This window comes from Dermacentor albipictus, unplaced genomic scaffold, assembly GCF_038994185.2.
Source record: "Dermacentor albipictus isolate Rhodes 1998 colony unplaced genomic scaffold, USDA_Dalb.pri_finalv2 scaffold_13, whole genome shotgun sequence".
NCBI classification, from domain to species: Eukaryota; Metazoa; Arthropoda; class Arachnida; order Ixodida; family Ixodidae; genus Dermacentor; species Dermacentor albipictus.
The window spans coordinates 13,977,792-13,998,521 of NW_027225567.1; the positions used below are offsets into that span (position 1 = coordinate 13,977,792).

General features: G+C 42.1%; 3 protein-coding genes across 8 annotated transcripts in view; all 3 read right to left on the bottom strand.

The window, feature by feature from the left end:
- The window catches only part of LOC139051623 (uncharacterized), a 36,197-nt gene extending 35,572 nt beyond the window's left edge, over positions 1–625 (bottom strand). For all 5 annotated transcript variants that reach the window (XR_011509452.1, XR_011509453.1, XM_070528567.1 and 2 more), the window contains exon 1: positions 596–625. Coding sequence is in view for 3 of the 5 variants with exons in the window: in XM_070528567.1 (XP_070384668.1) it covers positions 596–619 (24 nt within the window). In the remaining 2 variants the exon portion in view is untranslated. The remainder of the gene's footprint in view (positions 1–595) is intronic.
- A 5,796-nt stretch (positions 626–6,421) lies between these two features.
- LOC139051686 (uncharacterized) lies at positions 6,422–7,540 on the bottom strand. The gene has a single exon (XM_070528653.1). It carries the CDS (start codon positions 7,538–7,540, stop codon positions 6,422–6,424), a length of 1,119 nt encoding a protein of 372 aa, XP_070384754.1.
- Positions 7,541–8,034: 494 nt separating this feature from the next.
- LOC139051621 (uncharacterized) overlaps positions 8,035–20,730 on the bottom strand; it is a 214,268-nt gene continuing 201,572 nt past the window's right edge. Inside the window, exons 21-22 of one of the 2 annotated variants that reach the window (XM_070528561.1) lie at positions 14,917–15,029; positions 8,035–8,126 (exon numbers count right to left, since the gene is read on the bottom strand). In XM_070528561.1, coding sequence (XP_070384662.1) covers positions 8,050–8,126; positions 14,917–15,029 — 190 coding nt within the window. In that variant the 3' untranslated portion in view covers positions 8,035–8,049. Of the gene's footprint in view, positions 8,127–14,916; positions 15,030–19,881; positions 19,945–20,730 lie in introns of those variants that run through there. The other variant, XM_070528562.1, reaches the window with a different exon arrangement.

Consider the following 20,730-nt stretch of genomic DNA (forward strand, 5'->3'; position numbering starts at 1 on the left):
TCTACGAAGGGGTGAGCACATGAACCTCCTTATCCTGCACGAAACACACAAATCGCACAGTCCTGAGAGCTCAAATGAAATCATTTGCATTTGTAGTCTGCACTTTGTGTACCAAACACTAAGTTACAAATAAACGTAACAGAAACTAACACTAACACAAGGCACATTTCTTAGGAGCAGCCACATATGACATTCAATGCTTCTAAAGATGAGCAGCAGCCATGTCAGGCCATCCCAAACTTAGCATCATTTAGTACCTTCAGCTGACCCCTTCAGACTGCCACCTAGTGCTATAAATTGATGCTAATCCATACCCGGCACAACTTTTCGTTTAACATGGCTTCTATTGGATTACAACAAAATTACAGTGCTGCTTATCCAAGCCAGAGCATGAAGAAGGAAGGCATGCACTGACAGCCACAACAGCTGTAAGCAACAATGAGTCCAGCTACACCAACTACACTCACAGAAGCAAATAGCCTGAAAATACGAAAAGCAAAGGTACTATGCATTTCCTATATGTATCTCCTAGTTTGCCATGGAATTAGGAATATATTGAGAGTCGCAAGCATAAGCTCAAGGTACATTTACAAACCTTCATGTCCTCATTGCGACACATTCCAAATTCCACAGCTTTCCTTTTTACGACATCAAGTGTGTGTGCTCACAACTGCGAGTTTCTTGATGGTCTTATCACTGCTCCATAGCTTCACAGTCATCTGAAAAAAAAAGAGGCACATACATAGTTGCTTGTTTAATAGGAATGCAATGCCAGGGTGACAAGAAATGTAGTCAGAAGAGCCTTGAATTGGTCAAACGAGAGTGGAACTTGATAGAGGAATTCTATGAAACATGCAAGGTGGAGAAGTAAATATTGAAGTGGAAATGAGACATGCACTCAATTATACAAAACTGCTACAAAGGAGACCCATACAGGTTTCTCAAAGGTAAAAACTTTGCAGATGAGGAAAAATTCGTCCTGTTCTGGGACTCAAACAAAGGACTACCTACTTTCTTTCTGGGGCAATCACTTCACCGTTTAAACTAACTAGGTGGATAGCAGATGGCAGCATTTAGTGTAACTCATTAAAAGCTCAAAGCGATGCCGATTGACAAAGAAATTTTGTGGAAACCAACAACGTGAAAAGGTGGATTACTTCACTTTGTAGGTGTACAACTCCACCTTGCGAATTTTTCAACTACGAAGCTCCACTATGGAGAAACCCGTATGGGTTGTCTTTGTAGCGACCTGTTAGAATTGAATAGATGTCTTATTTCTATTTAATTAAATATGGAACTAGCTGTACATTGGACCACATATGTTCATTGATATTTCAACTAATTGCACTGTGAAATTGCAGCAGTCCACTTGAATGCCTTGCTTCTTGCCCCTGAATTAAGCTGCACAATTACAGCTGCACCGCCAAAAACACAAGTGGGCTTACTGTTAATCCACCGCTCAAGAAAAATAAATATCGTGAACCGCTCCGCTCTGTGAAAGTGGGTGACCAGCGAAGCTGTTCAGCGCACGACGCAGAGGTGACATAATTTTTACCAAAGTACGAACAAATTTATTGTCCTGATTGGTGGTCATCGTGCCGATAGGTACGCACACACATTAGCGTATCACCTCTGTTGTTAAATCTGTCCGTCACGTAAGACAATGAATGGCTCATATCCCCATACCCCCGTAAACGCAGTCTCCCCATTACGACAACAGAAGTGAAATTCTACTCTGGAATGATGGGCGGCAACGAAGCCAGCTGTGGAAGAAGACAACGCTTGAGCCATTGCTGATGCTGATAGTTTTTTGCACAACAGAGCCAGCTGCGGAAGAGGACGATGACGAATGCACAAGAATTGGCACGAGTGTGTTCGTGCAGTTGCGCCGAGTTGTGCCAGCTGTGGAAGAAGGCAACAGCTCTCGAGCTATTGCTGACAGTTTCTGCACCCATCGGACGAACAGATTTTGGTTTTGCCTAGCCATATATAGCTCCACTGTAAAAGCTCTTTTGCTTAGTAGGCATACTACTCCAATTCCTATGGCTGCAATAAGTGTGCATTGCCTTTCATTTTGTTAAATGACATCACTTGGGCGTCGAATTTTCAATCAGGCAGCTCAGCATGAACTCAGCGCAGCAGGAAGTTTCAAACTCAATTAAAATTTTGCACTGGATGTCACTTTGGCATGGCGGCAAGCAGCTGCTCTCCTAAGTGTTCCTGTTTCACGATGGTTAAGGCAATAATATTGGAAGGATTGCACACATGTAATATTGTTAGCCCCTTGTCGGTACTCTACATGAGCAATGGTGGTGCTGCGTCCTTGTTGGTTGAAAATGTGGGTTCATGCTTGTAACCAATCAGCAACATATGTATTTTATCTTCGCAATGAAAAGCTAAGCCCTAATTCAAGCTACACACTCGTTTGACAAACCAGGATGGCTTATTTCATTCTACCGATATCACTGGGAGCTTGTCTTCCCCCAAAAGATATGTCGTCAAAGAATTAGGAAATTAGAAAAGCAACAGCCCCACAATAATTCTGCATTGCAATGAGAAGCCTGCTTGGGCCTGCTGACTATGTGGGCTGGGTGATTTATTGATACCCTATCATATTATTGGCTAACGCTTTATTCATTATTAGATTTGAATCAGGTTAATTGGTGCAAGTCATCTGTGCTTAATGAGTCAAGCATGTCCTCTTAAAACTATACATGCAATTCTTTATACATGCAAGTTTAATTTCTGTGTTGAAACCACCATCTTTTTGTCACAACAGGATTTCAAGTGCAGCTATACATATGTATTCCGCTGAAAGTGAGAAGGCAGACAACTTGTCAGGTGGTGTTTGATTTCAAACCACAGTGGTGATGATACAACACTTTGCAGGGTATTAAGCACAATCTCACTCTTTCATGCATAGAGCCAGTGCCCAAACAGACATACATTCGAAGAATTTCAATGCATTGCCAACGTTTCTGGTGCAACTCAAATGTGCTCTGGCATATGAAGCTTTTTATGGTAGGAAAATACTAGCAAAATTTGCCACTTCAACTGAACTCCTATTCTGTACTTGTGTGAAATGCATGGTGCATGTCTGTAAGAGCAAAAACAACTATCTAATGCAATGTATAAATGTGGAATAAGCCTTTTTTTTTGGTTTTGTGCACATCAACAAGCAGGACCATTTTGTTGATTAGTGGCTGGCTAATATTCAACATTTTTAATCAATCGATGCCCAGCCCTACTGACTACACACAAAATGTTAACGAACTAAACATGGTGTTTATTGGCTTGAAACATCACGCTCGGCTTGTCGCTATTCTATGTAGACGGGATTGAGACGAAGGCCACCTTCAAACCTTGCAGGCAAACTACATCTAGTATATACGACATAACTGCTGTATCCAGGGTTGAAAGTTTCTCTGTAGCGAGGAAAAGGGGGGCAAATGGATTTGAGGGCTTTAAGTGTGGGAGCCTTTAGTTGTGCTTAATTGTTCAGATCAATGTCCTACAAACAGATATATCATTGTTAATTTCTTGTATATGTCTACGGCTTAAAATATCAAGTTTGACAGATCAATCCTGTTTTCATATTATCTCTAATGAATTAATTTCTTAACATACATCTGTCGAGTAAGGCCCAACACTCTCGAGATCCCCATGACTTGCTATCGCCAAGAAGCATCATGGCATTATCACGCCACACTCTCAATTGCCTTCCAGCTCATAATTTGGTAGCAGAACATAATTATTGGGGAAACCTATAGAAGGGTGGGGGAGAGGTTCAACACAGGGTTTCCCTCTTGACTCTTGTGTTGCAACCACTGTGCCATTTGCCAGACTGCAACCTAGTGCAACAGTACAACTAACATTTTTACTGCATCTTTATTTTAGTCTTTCGCAAAATCACAAATGTACACACTAAAAATATTCTTACATTGCAACGCCACCCATGTCCATTATGTTCACCAGATGCAGATCCAGAGAAAATGTCCAAATGTCCTGCCCCCCCCTTTCCCCTTCCATCCAATGAACGTTCATCATCATCAGCCTGTCTGAGTTCACTGCAGGACGACAACCTATCCTATTCCACTCCCTCCTTCCCTATTCCACACTATGTGTGGCCATTCTTGCTAATTTTCAAATCTCACCTTTCCACCTAATCTTCAGCCTTCGTCGACCTCGTTTCCCTTCCTTCGGAAGACACTCTCTTAATCTGATGGTCTGCCAGCTGTTTGCCATCACATTATTTCCCAACCAAGTCCATTTCTACCGTTTCACTTCAACTAGAGTAGTGTTGACTCTACTTTGTTTCCTGATCCAGAGCATAATCTTTTTGCTTTTAAGGTTGCATCAATCCTTTTCCTTTACATTGCTTGTAGAGCGGTCTTTAGTTTACAATCATGTTTATATTTTTCATGATGTTAACGAAGGTCACCCATGATTTCTATTACCATTCCTGATTAAAGTGCTTGCTCCTTAATCTGGAGCTTGCTGTTAATGTGCCTGATAAGATAATGTCTGAGATGCACAATACCTTAATACAGTATTGCCCCAGTTGCTGCTTTCCTTATATATTTAATTATTATATTTTAATTTGACATTTATGTTTTGCGTTTATAGAGACCGTGTGAAAAGTTACTTCTTGAGCGACTCAAGAAACAGCAGGTGCTATGGTTTTTGCATTCAACCGGCGATTCCTAGATCCATTTAAACAAATCTGGAGAAAAGTTTGATAAAGATTGCCACCTACGCTTTTTTACACAATTATCTCATACCTTGATAATCCTCCCACAAATGTGAGGTCTGAAGCCTCATGACAAGGCAACTCTGGAGTTTGTATGGTGCATATGTGTGAATGTCCTTCAGCTGTGTGGCAGGTAAGAGAAGTAGTTCCCCATCCATCTCTATCAACTTGTACAGCCTAAAATCTGGAAGAAACGTAGATGCAGTTTTCCTCACAAGAAATAATGGAGCTCCTTCATGGCCACGTTCGACGACTATGTGTAGCACCTTGCCAAAGTTGAGGTTGTACTGGTCTCCACCAAGCGTGAGGTAACAGCCTGGCTTGTAAAGTGTGCCACACACAGTCGCTGACGTAGCACTCAAAAGGGCTTGAAGGTCACATATCAAGCTGCTTTGGATGGTGCTGCGCGAACTTCTGTCCCAACTGTCAATCTGTGAGGCAGGACCAAGGGCTAAACAATAAAATGCTCTTTACCTCAGTAAGGAAGCCTTCATTGTGGTGAGGCCACCTTATGTTACTCTGAAAGCTTCCTTACTGAGGGGCGCACGGTGAAGGCTTCCTTGGTGCTTCCTCAGTGTAAGGTAGCTCCGAAGCTACCTTCATGCATCCTTACGCCGCTCCTGGCCCTGAACGAGCGCTTCACCTCAATGCATAGCCACGTGACGTTTCCTTGCGCATTCGCGCTGTCATCCAACTGCAAAGAAGCACGAGCACGGTACGCATTGCCAGGCATGTTCGTTTCAGTCACGTGTGTGGCATGAAAGCGTTGGTAGGCGTTGCACGACGCCTGCGTGCCAGCGTTGCTGGATCACATCAAGTTTTGCACTGCAATATGGCACCTTTTTACGTTTAGTGAACAAAACTAGAAAAAAACACCCACGCTTCATTATATTAGCTCTTTAATTTAAAAACTGCGTGACGATACAACATTTGTTTTATTGAATAATGGTGTTCGCGTAAAGCTCTTAAGAGATCGTCTCGAACCCAGGCATGCGACAACCGCTCCTTACGTGAGGACGGGCAAAAGGGAGCTTTCAGAGTATGCTTGCTTCCTCCGTCAGTCCTTCGCTGTAAGGAGTCCTCACGTAAGGTTAGGAAGCGCTCGAAGGAAAGGAACGTTTCATTGTTTGGGCCTTAGGTCACTGAACTGTACAGAGGGGCCATAAAGGCCATCCTTTAGCAAATAGGACTGGAACAGCTGGTGCTTCTGTGCTAGTGATTTTGTGACGTTAATGAAGTTGCCAGATGCGCTGATGCAACGCTTGAAGTAGCTGTGTTTGATTTCAAATCGAAGGGACCACGCCTTCACAAGTGGTCCAAACTGCCTAGTTAGCTCAGGGTAATGAGACAAATAATGGTGCTTTGGGCGGAGTGAAACTGCAGGAAATAACCTTCTTCTATTGTAAAGATAATCACTGATCAGAAGGCTCAGATATGACAACTGATCATCAGAAATAGCAGTGGCCATTACAAGTTCAACAATTTCCCGGGGGGTCAAGAGGAGGCACCACACTTCATTGCCTGCATCCTGCACCTTGTCACCAACCATTATTGGGAAAGGTAACAGAAGTGTGCAATTTAGCATTGCCTGACCTCCAAGCCTTGTGCCCTTCAAATTCACTGGTGCTGGCTTGTTTTTCTGGTGACACGGATTGTACTTAAATTTTGACTCTATAGTCGTATTAAGGCGGTGGTGGTAACAAAGTGCTTGATCATTAATGCAAGGTCATAGTCAATAACGCCTTCAAAAAGGTCGTGCCCAAGAAATGGTGGAAGACCGGGAAGGCAAACATGAAACGTGGAGAGCTTGTTGAAGGGAGAGTCATGCTCCATAAAGTCAGCTTCATTTCTTTTTGCGTGAGTGGCGGCCTCAGTGTAGGATGAAACAGTTTTGAGCTCTGCTGGCTTGTCATCTTTGAAGTCTTGCATTGTTGTAACGCAGAACCGACAGGTGTATGAGGCTCTGCTGAAGTTCTCAACAAAGCCACCAATGCAATGGCTTCCTAGGTTGTCACCGCATGTGAAAGCAAGCTGCCCAATGTAATCACAGCCATCAACCGTGATGCCCTCTTCAAGGTCTTGCAAGTCACTAATCAGTCGTTCAAAGACCTTGCTGCAACCAAAGTGCTTGAAATCTGCCTCACGGCACAGTAAGACTAACTGCTGGGAATCAACAACAGTCCTTAAGAACGACGGTAGGTTTCCAAGCATTAGGTAGACAGCCAGCATTTTGAACTTTCCATGGCCAGATCCACGGGGGTTAACATTTTCAAACGCATCCTGGTACAGGATAATTTGAGCAACATTTTCATTTGAAGTCATACGATTCTGAAAAGCACGGCCATCTGTGAACTCACGATACACCCTGTTTTTGTTTGTCTCCACAATGAAGGATAGCCTCAACATTATGTCAGGCTGAGACAGCAAGGAACGAAGAGTCTCCTTGACTGGCACATAAGTGTAATGCTGCATGTCATTGTGAGAGTCTAACCCCAGAGGTATTTCGATTGACCTGTTGTGATAAAGCTTCTTGGTATAACACAGGTTCCTCATGTAGCTTGAGCGGAGAGCACCATCAGAGGACAATGCTGTGGATAGACTGCTGTTCTTGAAGGAAAGTTCTAGTGCCCTATCTACTTCTTCGGGAGAATTTGAAAGCATTAACTGAGTCTTCAATTCACACTTCAGCTGCTCTTGTGAAATGCTGTGCAGACTCTTCATGTCTTCAACTACATCCTGAACAGCTGAGCTGGGAATCAGGTACTTTGACTCAAGCTTTAGTGTAAACATTGCTAGGCGTTCAAGAAAGGAGTCACGGCTGGAAACGCTGGACTCAGAATCTAAAATATCAGAAGGCAGTTCAGTCTCCAGTCTGAACTCTGCAGGAAACTTGGTCTGCCCATCAAAGTTGTTGCTACAACAGGGGTCGTTTCACATTCCTTTTCAGGCATGTTTGCTGCGTCTACCTCGTAGCTTTTTTCCCTGCGGTGTACAGAAAGATGGTTTTTCAGTGAAGTCCATGCCCTCAGTTTGCTTCAGCATCCATCCATTGGGCAACGAACAGCAGTCTGCACGCTCCCTGTTAGGTGTTCCTTAAAGTGCCACATTAAAGCTGTTTTACTGTCCATTTTTTCCCACAGCCCTCAACAGGGCATGGCTTGGTTGAAGCTTGAAAGTTGATTGGGCTACAGGGTGGCAGTCGAGAATGACACCTTGTGATATGGCTTCGCATTGTGTTGTAATCTTTGAAAGCAGCTGCACAGCCAGGAACACTGCATTCTACATCTCTTGATGACACTTCATGGTACAAGGTGTGCTCGAAGAACGCTTCCAATCATTGGAAAATATTGTTGCACCTCTTGCAGTGGTGCCTCATCTATAATAGAGAGGTATTGCACATTTTAAGGTCTTTACTACATTATCAATATCCTCATAACCTCACAGTGACTGGTGTTATGAAAACATTTTTTAGGTTCATTATTATTAGTAGTGCTATTTATTTATTTGTAATGTAAATCACCAGTTAAACCAGTAATGAAATGTTCATATTTCTAAAACATGCCAAGAAAAAAAATCATTTCTATACTTTATGCTAAGACATCTTTTTCCATTGGCACGATAATTTGGGTACATGTTTCAGAGACTTAACAGTCCTTTTTAAGTAACGGTGAACAATATAAGCGAAGAGTGCAGGCATGCCGTTATAGTGGCTATGCATCTTATGAAATGGGGACAATGTTCAGGCATGTGCTCGCTCACCTCGATCAGGCTAACACTCATGTCTATGTACCTACTCGAGCACTATGAAAGGAAACACCCAACGTAACACTTGAAAGGCTTTATAGCACTTCAATGCACATGCTTCACACAAAATGTTCCATAAGAGTGCATATTTAAATTATTTCTCATCAAATTAGTTCAAAGCACAGGGTACAGCTATACCTGCAAATTGCTGGGTGCAATGAAGGAAATTGTATGTCAGTTTTCTCAGTTTTCAGAAAATGATATTGTAGTATATATATTTCTGTGTTTTTATTAATTAAAGGCAAGTTTCATGTTTCTATCATGCTCACAATGCCCATTCAGCAGCGTTCACTTTTACTCAGAGAAGTACAAAATTAATTTACAGACATATCCACTCCTACTTCCGGCTATGCAAACTTGTTGGAAAAATTATATTGACTTGCACTTTTTCAACCGAGGATTACAGTGACTCACACTCTCAGAAACAGACACTCATTCACGTACACATCTGCAGCATCTCACCAGCACTACACATAGTTTACTCATGCCGTATGCTTGGACCATGCACTATACAGAACAAAGATATCTGTAATCCAGCACCTACTACTGCTTAGGACGCTCGCGCAGTTCCTAAACGGTCGCTTTGCTGGACAAGCTTAATTCAGACTGTAAGGTATGCTGCTATTACTAGCCAAAACTATTTTATTCATGGGTGGAAACCTCATCCATCCAACCAAGTAGTCACGCAATGTAACCTGCAGTGAACAGTTTGAACGCTTGTCAAACAGCACAGCTCCTATCGTAGCAGAACAGTACTCACGCTGTTAGGATCGTCGCGTATGTTTTATGGCTCCTAAACCACAGCTTAGAAATAGAGGATAATACTGCAATAAGGTCACATCAGTGATTGGAACATTCATAAATACACAATTTATCTCCGAGGCTGATTGTAGGCTCAAATATGCGCGCACACATCGCGCTGCGTGTTCTGTCCACCTCAACGCCAGCAGAAATTCCGGCCATGACGCCTTAAACCACTTCAGCACGTCTCACAGAACGGTTTACCACATAGAAGACGCACATCATACTAAACAGACCGCACGACCGCGAAGAGAAACGCCAGAACCTACCGCCAAGCGTATACCTGCCATGTAAAAGACCGCTTTCACCCAAGCCAGTATGGCGCTGCTCATAGGCGGCGCCACTGCGTTCACAATATGGCGGCGCCTACGAAAAAACGGTCTATACCCCCTCCTCGCCTCTCCCTCGGCGTGCTCTGATTGGTCTGCTCCCATCCTGGCGGGGCCCCATGAATGGATGGATGGATGTTATGAGCGTCCCCTTTGGAATGGGGCGGTGGGTTACGCCACCAAGCTCTTGTTATTTTATCACCTAATGTCCTACCTATGCTAAAAAAGAAAAGGGAAAAAAATGACGATGAATTCCCATAACCAGTTTCTGAACCCATATTGCAAACTTTGTTTTTGTATGCCTCCGTTGTTTGTCATTTCCCTACTTCCACCAATCTTCCAATCGCCTCTTACTAATCTCTATTGCAGACATGTTTACTTTCCGCCTGCTCTCGCTGAACCTAAGGGCTTCAAAGAGGCCAGCGATCCCTAAATCGACCGCTGGGCAGATACCCGCACACTCTAATAAAACATGCTCAATCGTTTGCCTAGCTTTACTGCAGCAAGCACATGCCTTCTTCCTTCTAATATCTCGCCTCATAAGTGCGTGTTCTAAGGCATCCTGATCTCACTTCGAAAAGTAATGCGCTTCCTTTTGAGTTTCCTGATTTCGTTTTTTCCTCTTAAGTAGCTACTCATGACAGGTTTCTTTTCCAATGCCGCCACCCACGAGATTATTTCAGCCTCTCCGACTTTCCACTTGACATTCTTTGTTGCTGTGTTGCTGACTCTACAGGCCGCATACTCGATGGTAAGCTTCCTAGTTCTCCTCCACTGTGAATCAATGTTCTTGTACAAATACCTCAACACTCTCCCAGCCCATTTACTTTCTTCCATATTCCTCAGTCACTCTTCATAATTAATTTTACTGTGAGCTGCCCTCACTTCAAAACTTCTCCAGCCCACATCCTCTGCACAGCTTCATTTGTAGTCTTACAGTGAGCGCCCAGTGCGAGGCATTCCACTGAGCTTTAGTTGCCATCGAGTCCCGATTGTACCCCTGATTTCAAGCAAACAACCGCATTTCCAAATGTGAGTCCTGGAACCATTACACCTTTCCACATACCCCAGAGCACCTCGTACCTATTGTATCCCCATAGCACTCCATGTTTCATTATGGCTGCGTTTCTCTTCCCCTTTACTGTTATTGTTTTCTCCTGTGTTTACGTATATCTATTGCCTTCGTTTATTCATATATCAAGGTATTTATATTCCCTTACCCGAGGTATTTCACGGCCCTGTATTGCCACTGTCTGCTCACTGTTTTCATTGAATACCTTAACACCTGATTTTCTAACGCTAAATTTCAAACCTAAATTCTTGCCTTCTTGTACACAGATATTAGCCAGACATTGCAAATCACTTTGCTTTTAGCTAGCAACACAATGTCGTCTGCATAAAATAAACCTGGAAGCTGCTGCTCTACTACTGTACTCGCCTGTTTGTATGAAAGATTGAACCCGATATTACTTCCTTCTAGTGCCCCCTCCGTCCTCACCATGTACATCATAAACAGCAGTGGGGATAAAGGGCAACCCTGCCTCAGACCCTTGTTGATATCAACTTTCTCCTCACTCCTCATCCCTTCCCATTCAACGCAAATGGTATTTTCTAGGTAAATCTCTCTCAAAATCTGTAGAAAATCGTCACTAAGCCTTCCCCTTCCAGAATATCGCACAAAATGTTGCGGTCTACGTTGTCATAGGCTCCTGTAATGTCTAAGGAGGCCACATATAACGGTCTGCTTTCTACTTTTGATATTTCAATACACTGGGTAAGAAAAAATAAGTTATCATCCAAATACTTACCTATTCTGAAACCATTCTGAAGTTCTCCCAAAACCCCATTATTCTCTGCCCATGCTTGCAGCTTTAACTTGATTGCCTGCATTGCTAGCCTGTATATTACCAATGTAATGATCAACGGCCTATATGAGTGAATTTCATCGAGTGAATACGAGTGAGGATTTCAGCTAACTGGTACAGTCACCTTTGGTTTTCATTACTTCCATTATTATCTTCTAACATTCTAATGCAGTGTTCTGCCTTTGGGGACCCTGTGATGCGAGAAGTGGTGAACATTTGAAGTTTATATTTTTTTCCATCCTATGAAGCTTCTTTGAGTGAACAGCGCACTGTGCACTCATGTGTGCTATCTGCGTCGTGTTCCATGCAGGTTGTAGACGCTCGTTTCCAAGTGTTGCAATGCCCTTTTGAGTTTATTTCTCTCTGGTGGTATCCAATTTCCACATCTTGTGTATATGTGGTGATATCTCCTTTTTCTGGAGGTAGTGAAGGCGGTCGCGGTAGCAGCTAGTCAGAGTTTGCTGTCATATGTTTGGTTGGCGTTGAAACCAATGTGTTCTAGTTAGGCCATCAATGTTAATAAAATGCACTGGTTATATAGACTGGCCAGCCAGTCTATATAACTGTGTGTACATTAGATTATTGCTCTCATGATCGATACTGCTTTTTGTGTGGAGAGTTTCGCTAGTCACAGATGGTGTGCACTTTCATGTGTCAGCTGCAACTCCAGCTCCTTCAGCACAGAGGCTAGAAGAGAGGCACCATCAGCTGAAACAACAGTTTTGGTGTGTTTTTTGCTTTGGCATTTGCAGAAGCACCATGATTTGTTTTGTTTTTATGTTTCTGTGTTGACGGTTAGGAAAAGTGCTTTTCATTGGGAATAAGCTGAAGTTTGCAGTTAGCCCTTGTTGTGTTGTTTTCTTCCGCATCAAAATCATGCCGACATAGAAATTCACCCTAATTTCAGTTCCTTTCAGTTGTAGGCTTAACAGCCTGTTCACATACCAGGTGCAAGAGCTGCAAACACCTTCAAAGTGAAACAAAAATTTGAAGCACTGCAAGTGATTTGCATGAAATTAAATCGTTTTATGTATAATAGCTTATATGCTGGAATATTTGTTCTGCCACAAAAACCACATAGGCAAAAGACAATGTTAGCCCTAGCAAAAGTACCAATTAAGTTGTATTGGTGCTAGTAGGGTCCAATAGGTGACATATATTTGCCATCTGTTGGACCAATAGAGTTTGTATTGGTAACAATAGTGCCTAATAGGTGACATCTATTTTCCACTTATTGGCCCTATTGAACTTGCATTGGTACCTTGTACTGGCACCAATAAGGCCTAATAGGTGACTGCTTTTGACCAATAGGTTCGTGACGATACTAATTTATTTTCATAAGCAGGAAATATTTGTTGCTTTTCTGTTTCTTGTATCGATAGAGAGGGGAAAAATAAGTGAACTGGTAACGAACATAACGGTGCAATTTTCCAGATCACTTCATTGTACAGCATGGAAAAGCATACGACAGCATGGTGTTGGTCAAAGAGGCACGCTGAGAATCTAGCAGTTTTTTCCATCCAATTCGTCGTGTTGGCGGAGTCCATGTATGCGCAGTAGCGTCGATGGCACAATAGCACAATTCGGCTATGCTAAATACCCTAATCAGCATGTGAGTGAGACTGAGTGGATGGGACTGCAAAACAGTGCCTGTCTGCGTTTTGCCATGACAGGTAGCACACAAACAAGTGCTAGCTGGCAGTGGACACTTCGCTCGTCAGTCTTTAGAAGTTTTTTTTTTCCTCTGTGTTTTCACTATGTTTGCTGGGATTTGTACCATCGATTCGCAGTTGTTGCCTGCAGTCAATTGTACAGGAGCTCTGCTCTGGCACCCATATACTGATTGAGCTGGCATGACTAAGGCCTAATAACTGTGACGACGTGGCCCACGAAATGCATTCTGACGACCATGTGATCCACCCTGAAAGTGTTCACTGCCTTCGATTACTATGAAAGTTTGCCAGGGGTATAGATGTATCCTGTGTTGTGATAGGAGAAATGCTCAAGTGACTTGACGTGATATCATTTACGAAGATAGACTTTAAAGTGTGCTATTGAGAGTTTGTTTGCAGCAGATGTGTGTTCTTTATTTATTTTTTTTACGTCTATGCGGAAACATCAGAAGCTTTTTCGAGCCCGAGTCAGTAATTTCCCAGCCGAGATTTGCCACACTCTAGTGCAATTCTGAGCTTAGCGTCATTTTTATGCCCGTCTAGCGATTTTTTTGTGGCCATTGTATTGCATGTTTAAGATATAGTGCAGTCCAGCAGAGTGCGAATGAAGTGCTCTAAGCTCTATCCTTGTGTAATTGACACAATGTACGTGACACCATTAGTGCCAATAATCCAACAGGCTACTGTATTTCTATTGGGAATTTTTGCTAGGGAAGCTAAACAGGCATTGTACGAATACACTTGAGAAACTTCCCAGAGACTGCAACCAACCAATATAAACGTCTCAAGGAGAGTTCTTGAATGTATGCGTTATACTAATGACAAGAAGCTTTCACCTTTTGCAATATATTACATCTGGTCAGAAGATAAATTTGATCTTCTACACAAATATTCTTATATCACTGAGGCTATTTCTTACTTGTTTACCTCCTCATACAAATTAATTTTAGCTCATTTTTCAGCTCTCCAAAGCCCATCTTTCCTTATGTCGAAAATTGCCTATCTTTCCTCATGCCGAGAATCGAGCACATTGAGTCAACTATGCCTGTTTACATGCAAAGCTTCTTTCAGTTCTAAAAAAAAGAGAACCAGCACAACCCCATCCCTTCGTTCTCACAAGCCCCAATAGCCACATATTTTCAACATATCGACTTGCCTCACTTACGCTACTCTATACATCCACTTACTGTATTTACCTGATAGTAAGAACCTTTTTTCATGATTTTTATTAGTTGAACTAGAACCTCAATGTAAAAATTGACCATAGGTGGTGTCCAAACCCGCGCCTCATAGGGTGGTGCCCTCCATATTTAAAATGCACGTCTTAAAGGCTATGATTTTGCTGGTTGAATGTGGCAGAAGCGATATTGAGAGCCGGAAACACATCATACACATCAGGTTTTGGACACCCCCTATTTTGAAGATTAAAGTATGGGGTTTTATGTGTCACAACCACTTTCTGATAATGAGGCACGCCATAGTGGAAGACTTCGGCAATTTTGGAAAACAAAATTTTAAAAAATATTTTAAATTCTGTGGTGTTAAGTGTTACGCGAGATTATACCACTCAATCTTCTGGAGGTTAACATTAGACAAGGGGAACTAATGAAGCCCCTTTTTAAAAACTTATGTGAGCACTTCTAAACTGAAAACCCAACTCGGTAGCCATAACAAGACAATAGTTCGGCTCTCACCTTTGGCCAAGATCAGCTTTTCCAGCCTTTCAACGGTATCTTCAATATGGCTCAAGCAATCAACTTTTTCATCAGTGATTTGGTTGTTCAAGATATGAGCGTGCAATTCCTTCCTGTAGCAAGGAAAAAAGTAGTTACACTGGTGCTGTTATTTCCCATATTAACTTTATGTGGCAAATTGATAATTCAAACATTTTTGTATAATTAGCTTACTTAACGGCACAAACTAAATATTCTGAATGTGAAATGGCTACACAATACTGCACAAAACACACTAAGACTGCAAGATTGGTGACATTGCTTCACTAGACACGATTAACGGGGCAACATTGCTATAACTCAAACTGCGAAAAAGAGTGAACAGACAAAAACGAGGATGTGCACAAACACTCAACCCTTTCAGTTGCACTTAGTGTTAGTCTCAAATTTACATGAAGTCCAATGATTATTCTGGAATAGGGGTGTTTGAAAAGTGAGAATTTGGGTGCTGTTAGCGTTAAAACAAGCAACACTATAATTTCTATATGAGGTGCACAGCACTTCGTATAGCACAAACTGCCCGAAAAGGTTTAGGCAAATGCAGAAACGAGGTTCTGTTAAATCTAATACTTTGTCAGGAGCAGTTGTCATACCAGCGAATTCTGTTGCAATCAAGATCAACACATCCTGTATGACTAATTCTGTGGGAGTCGAGCTTTCTGTGCTTTGAGTGGCACGCAAATTTATTTTATTGCTGGACCATTTTTTTTCTCAAAGGCAGCTCCATAAGTATACAAAGTTCAATGAGCCGCAGATATCATTAACTTGTGCCAGAGATTAGCCATTTACACCAGTGAGCAACAGAACAGGGACACTATATATTTTATCAGTGGCTGCAGACACACTGCGGTGTCAGTGGAAACAATCATGCCGACCAGTCAGCAACCCCTTCTCTGTGCACGACAGTGGCACACAGGTGTGAACTTTATTCGCAAGAACAGATGCAGCAGTTACACTTCGCTCTATGGCACATGGTAGTACACTGGCCTCGTGGAATAACAAGTTCCACAAACAGTTGCCTACATACCCTGGCTCCCGTACTGAAAACCTGACAACCACCTGGGCTACCAAAATGTCAAGAAACTTGTACCGGCTATGATGTTGAATTTATCAAGTAATACTCGTTCATTATTGGCTGGGCTGACAGCTCTACCTGTAAAACTTGCAGCTGTGAACAAGCAATCTCACTTATGTGCATCTGCCCACGTTATAGCACAGAGATGCAGCAGGTGCTGTGTACCGCATCAGAGATGCTGGACAACGGGCTCACTTGGACTCGCCAAAATTCTCTTCAGCTAGGCTCATTCGAACTAATTTTGTATACTCACTCAAACTCACCAAAGCTGGGCCCACTCAGGAGCACCAAAATTCTATTCAGCAGGGCTCACTTGGACTCACTCAGCAGAATCGGATGGGCCCACTTCGACTACATACTCACTCACTTGGGCTTTCTCGTGAATTGAACACATCAAATAATGGAACACCATGCGAGACTAATTTATATAGCACATGCAGATGGATTACAATTAAGCACCAAACTGGTTAGCCTTTCCTTTGTTTCACACTCTCTCTCCCCGAATCAAATACAAATATTCTAGAAAAATGTCCACTCAGTATCAAATCGAATATAGAATATTTTCTTATTTCTCAAGCTTGTGCGGTATCCCGTTGTTAAAAAAAAGTAACATGCATCAACAAGTGCATGCATCGACACGCGCATGCATTAACACGCACACGCATCGGCACCCACATACATCGGCATGCGCATGCATCGACACGCGCATGCATCAACACGTGCATGCATCAACACGTGCATGCATCAACACGCGCATGCATCGGCACCCACATACATCGGCACGCGCATGCATCGGCACGCGCATGCATCGGCACACGCATGCATCGGCACACGCATGCATCAGCACACGCATGCATCGGCGCGCACATGCATTGGCACACGTACACATTGGCACCGGCATGCATCGGCACACACATGCAATGACACAAAGATACACGACAATGATGGTAATGAGCGACAGTATGAGTAAATGCAGCGCTTAGAAAATTTTTACAACAAATGCCACCACTATACAAAAAGCCGCTCATTAAAAAAAAAAGCAAGACTTATTTGTCCCATTGACATTAAGCAGTCTCTAAAAAAAGCGAGATACATTTGTCCTGCTGAATCTCAAGAGTTTCAATGCAAGATTATTTCTGACTTCCCTCGTGAAACAACACTCTTGAAATTTGTGTGGTATGAGTAAATGAGGTGCTGAGGAGTAGCTCACGATAAATTTCGCTTCCATACACGCCGTTTATGAAAAGTGCTATGTGTTTGTTCCACTGACCTTGTAGGGTCTGGGAAACAGACTGAAGTATGACGAACAGAGTGGCACAGCACAGGCCGTCCACAAAACGATTGTGTGCAATTTTTTCATGCATGCTTTGAACACAAATAGCACCGGCACAACATTGGGCGTGCATTGACATGGCAGAGCTTTGTGGACTAGCTATTGCCTCAAGATACAAAAATGGGTGCTTACTGAGAGCTAAAGGTGTAAAAGTGGGACATCTATGCCGTACTGTCCTTCAAAGGGTTAATAAAGCAAATGCAAAACATATGCAGCATTTACAGTGTGCAAGCCATGTGAAAACAATGAGTGGTCACTAGTTCGTACCCTAATTGAAACATTAAAATGACATTGCTTTGTAGCAGTCTCCTATGTGAACATTGGTGGTGGCGCCCGAAGGTGTGCTTAACTTTTTCATTACTGTGCCTATATATATAGATTAATGTGATCAACAGTTTTTCTACGTGTTCTTATACACTTCTGTTGGAATTCTAACAACATCATGCACCCTCAGAAATTGTCAGACTTTACAATGTTTGGTAGATTGGGGAGTCTAGAAAAATAAAACTGCGACTGGAGGAAGCATCGAGATCGGCCTCCAGTGCTCCTTGCACATGTCTAATAAGAAGACTCAAAATTTGTGCTTTTGTCGACTCGGCAAGATCATTTTTTTAACGACAGCAGCAGCGAAAACAGAGAAGCTTATCTCAGCGTGTCATCTTTCTGATCATACATATAGGCAGTTTTAACAATGTCTCAAACAATGAATGGTAGATGCTGATGAGTGTGCATTATTTTGCTAATTGGGTTTGACAAATATCAAGTGCAACTTTATTTTAGCCCCTGTGAGTTGCTTTTATCTATCAGTGCATAGACAGCGTATGCACAAATTATTACGAGTGATTCTTCCCGTCGTTAAGGTTATCACCCACCCAAAAGCACGTAGTCAATTACAGACCGACCTTCAACCGAGCTTGACTGGCTGTCTAAGCTCTTTCATTCAAGTGCCCTTATTTATTGCTGTACAATATTGTGCAACATTGCACATTACTATACAGCATTGTACAGGAACTGAACAAAGCATGTGGACACTAGATCCCCTTGCTTCCTCAGAAAAGCTGATCGAACTCAATATTCAAGTATGAGGAGCCCTCTGCATGCTCCCTGAGCTGGCAACCATTGCTTGGCAAGCCTAAAGAACGCAGGAAAAAAACAAACCAGGTGCCTGCTGCATTAAGAAAAACAAATGCTTTTTGCACAATATGAAATTACCCATTTTCACATTTGCGAAGCTAATGCTTTCCTGCATAGCATGGGCATCACTATGGCTAGTATTCACACCAACAAATTTCATCATTTTTTTGTGATCTGACTTACAAAAGTGTTAACTAGGAAGCAGGTTAGTCACATTTAAGTACTCTCAGTACTTAAACTAAAAATAGAAAATTATTTTCATTCACATTCCTTGAGGCCTTTCTTTGAAGTTTCACACAATTCTCAAAAATTGTCTAAGCAATTATTACTGCTATACATCCATTCAAAACACAAGCGATCAGGCTATAATATTATGTATTGCAATATACGTTGCAACTACTACATCTTGAAATAAAATGTTAAAACATAAAAGCACCGAATATGAGCACATTTCTCATGGTAACGAAAGAGTTAAATTGCACTAAGGTTTCACTTTGACATAATTGGTGATAAACGAGCAATTTTGGAAACAAAGCATCAATAAGAAGCAATCTTGGCAATGCTGCAAGTCTGGTATTTGTGTAACTTTCCTATTATCAGCCTTTAAATAGAATCCAAGTTGACGAAGAGTGTACATGGTGGTTAATGCAGTGAATATGATAAGTCCCAGCATGTCATTTCCGAGACGTTTCAGCATGCCACATGCAGCCTGATCTCAAAAGATCATGATAAGGAGCATCGCGTTTGAAGTCATGCATCACTACAGGCGAGTGGTATTGTTGGTGTTTTTTAATCTTCAGTTTCAGTATTAATAATGCCTACTTATGCAAGCCTTTTCTGATGCGTTCACTTGTATTCAATACAAAATTTTGCACTGAGGCTCTTTTATGCTGTTTCAAAATAGGCTTTTTAGGCAGCCAAAAAATTTGCAGTCTACTTCAAAAAAGCTCTTAAGTGGCAAAGAGAACCTCAGAAGCACTTGGGTGGGCTACATGCAGACTTCAGAAGTATTTGAGAACTTTCACCATTACTTTGCTTATAGACATCCTTTAAATGAAACACTATGAAACAAAAAGGTATATTAAATATACAGCAGAGGCTCGTGCAACAGGTGCCCTCTCCGATTTTTCAATGGGAATCTTAAATTGCGCATTTCCATGTGATCGCAGCACCAAAATTTGCTCTATATTATACAGGTCCTGCAATATTAAAGTTAGCAGTAATTTTGTTTCTTAGGCAAATAGTTGCTTCTATAGAGAGATTATGTACCTTGACAAACAATAATTATAAGATTGGCAGATCTATAACAATACCTTATAGACTTGTGTAAGGGCCGCACTTGGATTTAACCTTTTCATGAAAATGATGCCAGCAACTTGAGCACACTCCGTATTCCCGAATGTACCACTGCATCAGGGGTCAACGCACAACTTTCACCACCTAGTAGCTGCACACAGAAGTATCCAGCGTGTGAAAATTCGCCAATGTGCATATATGCAGCATTGGGGCACCCAACACAATTGCTTCTCCGGTGGAAATTTTTTTTCTTTCAAAATTTCAGGAATGAGGGTGCGTTGCTTAATTGAGTTGAATAACTTTATTTTGTTTGATTTCTCTGAAGCGCATTCTATTCCTAGTTACCAAATTTTACAAACACTGATTTCACATATAGGCACGAGTCTCAACACGGGCAATGCGCCATGTGACGTAGCTTACTACAGAGGAAGCACAGCTTTAAACAGCTCCTTCCGGCTTCTACGCTGACATGCTACAGAGACGCTCACAACATTTGGTGGGTTCCTCTTTGTATAGACTCCTGCCTCCGACTTAACGTTGTAGATGAATACAATCCCTGAACAAATTTTGGACAGGCAGAACGCCACAGGAATGCCCAAATAATCTGGCGGTGCCGGAAAAAAGAATTTCGGTCGTCATGTAAATTTTGGACTTTTTGCAATGCCAGCACTATGGAAAATTTAATTAACTTTGTTCAGTATTATGCATTCATAAAATAATATCTACTTGAAATGCTACTGTGGTGGTTCAGGCCCTCAAGGGGGTTCTTCACGTCCGCTTGTCGCAAACCATCACGGAAATGCAGATGCGTGTGCGAGACCCTGATAGTGCCCAACTTTGCAACACTAATATTAGGCTGTAATCTGCAGTCTCAATTAGTGTTTTAGCTGCTCTATTTGGCGATCACCCTGTCGGCCAGCGGCAAAGGCATAAATTT

Bases quoted from the DNA above. Each gene is read 5' to 3' on its own strand.
- LOC139051686 (XM_070528653.1), bottom strand. From the start codon at position 7,540: ATGTTTACACTAAAGCTTGAGTCAAAGTACCTGATTCCCAGCTCAGCT.